Below are 7,974 nucleotides of genomic sequence, written 5' to 3' on the forward strand. Positions count from 1 at the left end.
AGCCACCAACATGCATTGTCCTACTCTGTCCTACTTGCACCAGCTATTATTGGCATTCAGGTATATCCTACTTGTATGCCACATGCACTCACATACCTAACAACAAGAATAAGAACATTAAGAACTAACAACAACAAGAAGAACATGACCATATACACTAGTAACAACACTAAGAACTAACAATGTGGCACTAAGAACCAACAATGCGCCACTAACACCTAACAATGTGACAACAAGAAGTAACATTGTGGCACTGCAAACTTATAATGTGGCAGCACAAAGTAACAACGTGGCACTAAAAAGACGCAAACTAACACTGCATCATGAACAATCTAGCCACTAACACGCATTCACTCTGGTTCATCTCAAAACAGTGGATTCGGGTTGAATTCGGCCGAATCCTGTCAAATCCAGTCGAATCGGATGACCACAGTCTAATCTAACACTGCTATAACTACCCTAAGAACCGTAAGCACGTAGCGAAGGGGAGATTTGAGAGCTTACAGTGGGGTTTGCCGGTGTAGTGTCATGCGGCCATGGAGAAAAACCCGACGGAAAGAGTGGTGCTGGCGGCGCCGATGAAGAGGACCCATCCATTCTGAGGGCCGCGGTCGTGGACCTTTTCCTGCACCGGCTTGAGGATGACACCGGTGTCCTGGAGTTCCCCTCCCCTTGCACCAGAAGCAGAGGAGAAAACCCCTGTATGGGGGTAAAGATACACCCATGAGGGGGGCCGACAAAGGACGACACCGGCGGGTACTGGATCCCCGCCAGGTTTGAGCCGGAGGAGTAGAACACCGACTCCGGTGGTGGAGTTGAAGTGAGCAGCGCTGGTGCTGCATTGGCTCGGGGTGGCGACATGGTGTAGAAAGGGGAGGGAGCTTGCAGTGCCGTCGCTAGCTCTAGTCTGACGGAGGAGAGGCCGACAACCCACCTCTCTTGGATGGTTTTTCTGTTGGCGATGACCTGAGTGGGTGGGGTGTGGAGAGACGGCAGCGTTGCCATCGGAGAAAATGAACGGGCGGTAAGGTGAGAGAGAGAGAAAGGGAGTGGGTGTGAACTCACGAGGAAGGTGACGAGAGGGGGCATGGAGACTTATGAGCCGTTGTGTCATCTTCCGCACTTCCCCAAGCGTGCAGGCGCTCGCCAAACGTGGCTCGAGTGAGCATGGCTCGCAAAAAAGGTCCCCGAGAGCCACACCCAGGCCTGCTTTGAGGTTTCTGCGGGCCACGAATCGCATGCGAACCACACAATCAAACAAACCAAACTCTATCCGCACGACCTGATCCGACCTAATGCAACCTACCAAACGCGCCCGTAGTCTATTTGCAACAACGAAAGAAGCCTCGCCAATTAATTTGGATCTGAGGGAATATTTTTTATTCACACTGTACGTTTTTCGTATACATCAGAAACATCTTCCTATACACACACGTTTAACATTTTTCGAATGCAAGATTAACATTGTTAAATAATAATGTAAAGTTTTTATAGTATATATATTAAAATATTTGAAATCTTAAAAACTAAAATAATAAAACAAAAATGTGAATGAAAAAACGGCAGAAAAACAAAAAACATAACATGACATCAGAATGATGGTGGGCAGCGGTTACTGGGCCGGCCAATACCTGCTCCCTACAGTGCGTCCCAAAAACACGCGCTTGGGGCCCAAGTTCCCCAGGGGTCTGCTGATAATATATGCAAGCCTCTGTTTCTCTCGGCCCACAGTCGCTCGCCACAAGCGTTCGTACCCGCCGCCGCCTCCTCCTCAATCTCCGGGAACCTAAACCTCGACAGTACCCTACCCTCCAAGCTCCCTCCACCGCCACCGCCACCGCCACCGCCACCGCAAGGCTCTCCCGCCTCGCGCCGTGCACGGGAACAATAAGATGGTAGGGCTCTCGGAGGGGGAGAAGCACTTCATCTGCGGCGGCATCGCGCAGGACCTCCGGGCCGACGGCCGTACGCGACTGCAGTTCCGGGCCCTCACTGTCGAGACCGGGATCATCCCTCAGGTATGTGAAGAATCCGGTCCGCACGCGTTCCCTCCAGACTGCTACCGTGGCTTAATCTTTCTTCGGATTCGGTGGTGGTGCTTGTAGGCCAACGGCTCGGCGCGTGTTAGGATGGGCGCGACCGAAGTCATCGCCAGCGTCAAGGTATGCTTCCTTGCACTTGACCAACTATGAACCAGCCTCAGAGTTATGCGTATTGTATTTGTGTATGATACGAAGATATTTTGCACTGCACGTTTCTGTTTCGAAAATCATAGCAAAAAATGACAATCCTCTGACATTGAGCTTAAGAATTAACTGTCTATCACTCGGCATTTATTGTTCTAATAATGTGATTCACATTGATAATTTGTCGGCGTAGAGTGCTTTGAGATGATGAAAGAACTCTTGGAACGATCTATTCTGCTTATCCTCTGTTTTAGTTCTATTTTAGCTTCTTTTTCTTACTCTTAATATTCATCTGCAGGCCGAGTTGGGGAAACCAACCATTCTTCATCCTGACAAAGGAAAAGTTTCCATTTATGTTGATTGTAGTCCAACTGCTGCGCCTATGTTTGAGGTTGGTAATGCATTGTACTTGGATCATACTGAAAAAGCAAAACAGAATAATCTCTTCTGTTAATAATCTGAATCAGCAACTATTTCTGTTTATACTTAGGTTATCTCATGTGTTTCTTTTTTTATGTAATAGACATAGACATGAGTCGGTTTGCTGATTTTCTTCACTGAACAATGGATGCTGGTACTGTAATGATGGAATTGTTGGCTATGAAGAGTAATGTGGTCATTAGTAATAATGTGAAAAAATATCAAAAGCTATTCGTTATTTTATTATTATTATTTGGCCTTGTAGACAGGTTCCTTTCAACGATGCACTCCTTATGCTAGTTGGTAGGAACTCATCATTTCTCTTATTTTGGCTTTGTTCTATCAGTTCTGATATGCCACCAGAGTTCAGAACATTGTTTGAAATGCATCTTTATGTTTATACTTATTTAACAGAACAGCAGATAGTCCTTGTAGTCCTCTTCCTCCAACTTCTGTTGACCTTCTGTTGTTATTTACTTATTTCGATGGAGATGACACATGAAAAATATTTAATACGCTCTCCAACTCGACATGTAATAAATAAAATAATTGTCAGCATTTTAGTGAACAGTTCCTCACTCTACTTGACATAGCACTGCAATTTCATTGAATTTATGGTAAATGTTGCTCTGTAATCATAGTATGCATTAAAGTTAAATAAGCATTGAAGTACAAAAATATGTTCCTGCTATGCATCATGCAACAAAATGTATATGCTGCTACCTCCTATCCGGTTTAAAAGGCCCACGCGTATTCCTAGGTCGACAATTTATAACCAACATAACACAAGTTATGTCACAACAGATATACCATTGGAAACATCAGATACTATATTTTCTAATGATATACAACAAATATACTATGTGATATACAATTTGTATTACATTGGTCGAATCGGCGATCTAGGGTTACGCGTGGAACTTTTGAAGCAGAAGGAGGTAGTATTAGTTAAAGCATTCATGTTCTGATTGTTAAACCCAAATGATAAGTGCCACACGTGTGGCACGAAGCACTCCGGCCCTGCCCTTTTTTACAACTAAAGTTGCTATCCGAAAAGAAAAAACAAACCCAAAAAAAACAACAACTGAAACTTGCCATCTGAAAAGGAAGCTGCCAGGCTTGACAACTAAAGTTGCCATCCTCGTGTCACTAAACTTGCCATAATTTTTTTTCAGAATTGCCATGTGTTCGTGCCACGCGTGTGGCACATATCAAGATCAAGGTCCTTATTAAATGACCTAAACTAATTATAAGTACAAGCCCTATTACTATTTTCTTAGACAAAAGCACAACTCATAAGGGGCAGGCCTGTACAGCAGAGCAGTATATTGCTATGCGAGAGAAAAAGCAGACTGAACATCCTTGACTTTGAAACACTGCTATATCAGAAATTGCCTTTGTTTGCTCTGTGATCACATTGCATTAGAATTTTTTTTGGCTCATGGTTCACTTATTTGCCTTAAATTTAATTTTTTTAGGGTAGAGGTTCGGAAGAATTGTCTGCTGAGCTCTCTGTTGCGCTGCAAAGATGTTTACTGGGTGGTAAAAGTGGGGCAGGTAACATACAGTTTTATTGCTCACTATTAACTGTGTCTCTCTTATCTTTTTTAATAGATGTCTCAGTCTCATATCTTGTTTTGATGTTTGCTGGAACCTATTTTGTTGCTTATAGTTGTGGCTCAAGAAACAAGTACCGCAAGCCCTCATGCAGTTTTTGTTGAAGCTGTTGTTGGAATTGTAGTGCACATCGATTTCATGCAGCTTTATTCTCCTAACTTCTTTTACTATACTTGAATATTTCCCTAAAACTTGATATAAAATCTGATACCATTTCTCTTGCCTGATTTCAATTATGCCTACTTTTGAACATTGCTTTAAGCAAAATTTTCAGTACATGTTTTCATACTATTGGAAGTACAACCCTACACAGATATTAACTTTACTACATCAAACTTTGTGTTATCAAGTGAATTACAGTTCGATATTTGGATGCACCAATCCGAAAGCAAAGTTCACTAAGATACATCAACTACAATTTATTTTCCTTAGTTTTTAATAACTCAGGCATGTCAATTTCACTATTGCCATCAGTCAGTCGCCAATACGTCGATGGATTATCGCATGGTGTAATTCGCTATATTTAACTTGAGATGGATTATCTCATGGTGTGACTAGTTTATGGAATAATTGTAGGCAGGGTTCTGGTTTTCAGCCAAAAGTGCTGCTAACTGGTGGTTTCGGATTTTGTGCCCCCGGGCAGGATTTGGTAAACTGGTTCAAGTTCATATGTATAGTTTTGAACCTAAAAATGGTTTTTACAAGAAACTGTGAAACCCTTTCTATTCCTGGTAGTCTATCTTGATATGCATCACAACACTTTTCCATTTAAAATTGCTATAAGTTAGCAAGCACATCAGGCAGTAAATCCTTATGGACGGAAGCAAATTAGTCGGACTATTTCCTTCTTCAGAAAGATGCGTACGTCTGTATTTTCTTTACTGTTGTGGTTTTGCACTTCCTGCCAAGTTTGAATAGCGGGTAGGAATAGGCGAGGATAGCAAGTCATTTCCAAATGAGCAAGCCTATATTTTAGGCAATTGACGGTTATTGGCCAAACATAAATTTAAGTTCGGTTTAGAAACATCGGGCGGTTATCCACCAATGGAAACTGGTCTGGTAATCAATCTATCCAAAATAGAAAAGTGAAACACTGCCAAGTTATAGGTTCCTCTCCGATCTGCCAAGTCGTGTCTGCTCATGAATTCCTTGGGCTAACTATTAAGAGAAGATCCTGTTTGGATTTTAGGAATATTTCCATATTCAGCTTTGTTTCTGATGTCCTCAAGAAAACTTCAACGAGAGTGGATTTTCATTGTTTTATGTTTTTATATTGTTTTCTTTCTAGAAGACTGCAAATAGACCATCACTTGGTATAAATAACTGTTTCCATCTAGTTGACCCCACATGCAACAAATGCATATTTCAGGGGCTGCAATCGATTTATCATCTCTGATTGTTGTTGAGGGAAAAGCCTGCTGGGATCTGTACATTGATGGACTTGTGGTCAGTTCTGATGGTAATTTGCTTGATGCACTGGCGGCTGCGATAAAGGTAGTATGTGGTTTCCATTGCTTCAGCCGATGTATCCCTTGAAGTGTCAAGTTATATCTTTTGTTGAAATTGTCAGTAAAGTCAGGAGCATTAATTCAGCAGATTTATTGGTTAAAAAGTGTCATCCATTTCTTGTACTCCATCGTAGTGGCTATGGAGAATGAAAGGACTGACTTCACCATTGTTTTGGGATACAAAGAAAGAACAAACCGAAGCATAAGGATTTCCATTATACTTCCTCAGTCCTTAAACTTCAAAATATAAACTATACTGAACTTCTTTGTTCTTATCTCCGTTTATGTACTGGTAGCTGCAGAGCTTATCAATCCCAGATAAATTTGTTTTGTGCCATTTGCTGGCATCGGAGCAGAACAAATTTACGAAATTCATGGTTCGTGGAGCCAGCTATTACAATTTCTGCTGGCTTCCATGCATGAGGTTTTGATGCAATTCCCCCAGTTTAGTCGGTACTTGAGTTCCTTGGTAGACTTTTAAAGGGTGCTGTTTGAAACAATGTGATTTTCGGAAGGTAGAACACAGAGCAATACTGGAATCAGTAAACATGCCATTAGTTCTAGTTACTTTTGTAAATCTTGGATGAATAGCTTGACTTTGGTTCATGGTGAAAACCAAATTCGAGCCGTCGCTGGGGTACTGGGGAACCATTGGTTACTGGTCATTTTTAGCAGTTTCTATTCTCTGTTACATGGATTGCTATTAAGTGTCAACTATTTGTGGTATGCTTGATGATTGTGGTGTGCTGTCTAGTGCACATTGCATTGGTTGGCATGATTAAGACAAAAGAGGTTTGTACATTTGCAGAGTACTAATATTCCGTGTACTTATTTGCAGGTAGCTTTGAGTGATACAGGTATACCAAAAGTTAATGTTTCTCTTAATGCTGAAATGGATGGGGAGCCTGAGGTTGATATCAGTGATGAAGAATTTTTGCAATTTGACACTTCTGGCGTGCCTGTTATAATTACATTGACCAAGGTATATGATTTCCTTTTTCTTTTTCTTTCAGTTGTTGCCAACAAGTAAGCTATATTAGTTGCCTGATTGTTGAATGGTTTAGAAATCCTGTAGCATCATAATAATCAGAATTTGATAGGAACATGATGTTCATTCAAATCGAGTTTACTATTCAATTCACTTCCAGTTGTCCCCATTCTGATGTTCCAGCTGCCAAGTACTCCCTCCGTCCAGAAATACTTGTCCTAAAGATGAATGTATCTAGACTTATTTTAGTTATAGATACATCCATTATATCCATTTCTAGGACAAGTATTTCCGGACGGAGGGAGTATGTTTCAAGCTGTTGTGCAGCACCAGTTTCTAGTAAACATTGGCGCTACAATTAGTTAAGTTCAAAAACGGCCCTCATTATGTTCCAGCTGCCAAGTATGGTTCAATGCATTCTTGTATATATATGCATCACATTTTCTGGTTTGTGATATACTTGTCCTTGAGCCAGGTTGGTAAGCACTACATTGTTGATGCCACCTCGGAGGAGGAATCCCAGATGAGTTCTGCGGTTTCCGTTTCGGTCAACAGCCATGGCCAGATATGCGGGTTAACCAAAAGAGGAGGTGCAGGGTTGGATCCAAGCGTCATTTTTGATATGATATCCGTGGCCAAGAATGTAAGCCAACGGTTCTACACTCTGTTGGAATCAGAAATCGCAGCTGCTGAAGCAGCAGCGGACGAGTAGAGAGAAAGAAGCATAGAAGATATCCTGATCACGCTGACTGCCGTAGTTGACATTGCTAATGCCTCAGAAGAATGTACTATCTTGGTGCTGCAATTGCCAATGTTTTGCACTAGCTTTTGGTTTTGGTGTTATGTTGTGTCGAGTGCCATACGTTGGTGAGATGTTTTGCTGTATATTTAATTTGGTGTTAGCTGTTTGGAGTTTGGATTAGAACTAAGCATGAAACTCTAATGGTTACTAGTACTTCAAGTGTTTCAGCAGTGTAAGAGTTAGGCATGCAAGTTGTCCAATCATGCATGATATGTGGGTCATTTTTTTTGGAAACAAGGCAAAAGATTTGCCATTTTCATTAATTAAGGAGAAGGTTTTAGAAGTTTAGGTCAAAGGCCGAATTAGGTATCACTCTTGCGAATCATGATACTCCCTCCGTCCGGAAATACTTGTCCTAGAAATGAATAAAATGAATGTATCTATAAAATATGTCTATTTTTTTTTTGCGACGAATTCTCAGAGCTTTATTGATAAAAAGTGTTTGCTGGACAA

At 41.4% G+C, this 7,974-nt stretch overlaps 1 protein-coding gene across 1 annotated transcript; it reads left to right on the forward strand.

Moving 5' to 3' along the window:
* Positions 1-1,724: 1,724 nt before the first annotated feature.
* LOC123409844 (exosome complex component RRP42) lies at positions 1,725-7,674 on the forward strand. Its single transcript, XM_045102715.1, has 7 exons — positions 1,725-2,018; positions 2,106-2,162; positions 2,485-2,577; positions 4,085-4,163; positions 5,593-5,717; positions 6,570-6,713; positions 7,195-7,674. The coding sequence occupies exons 1-7, from the start codon at positions 1,893-1,895 to the stop codon at positions 7,429-7,431; spliced, it is 861 nt and encodes a 286-aa protein (XP_044958650.1). The 5' UTR covers positions 1,725-1,892; the 3' UTR covers positions 7,432-7,674.
* The last annotated feature ends 300 nt before the right edge of the window (positions 7,675-7,974 follow it).

This window comes from Hordeum vulgare, chromosome 7H (genome assembly GCF_904849725.1).
Source record: "Hordeum vulgare subsp. vulgare chromosome 7H, MorexV3_pseudomolecules_assembly, whole genome shotgun sequence".
Classification (NCBI taxonomy): domain Eukaryota; kingdom Viridiplantae; phylum Streptophyta; class Magnoliopsida; order Poales; family Poaceae; genus Hordeum; species Hordeum vulgare.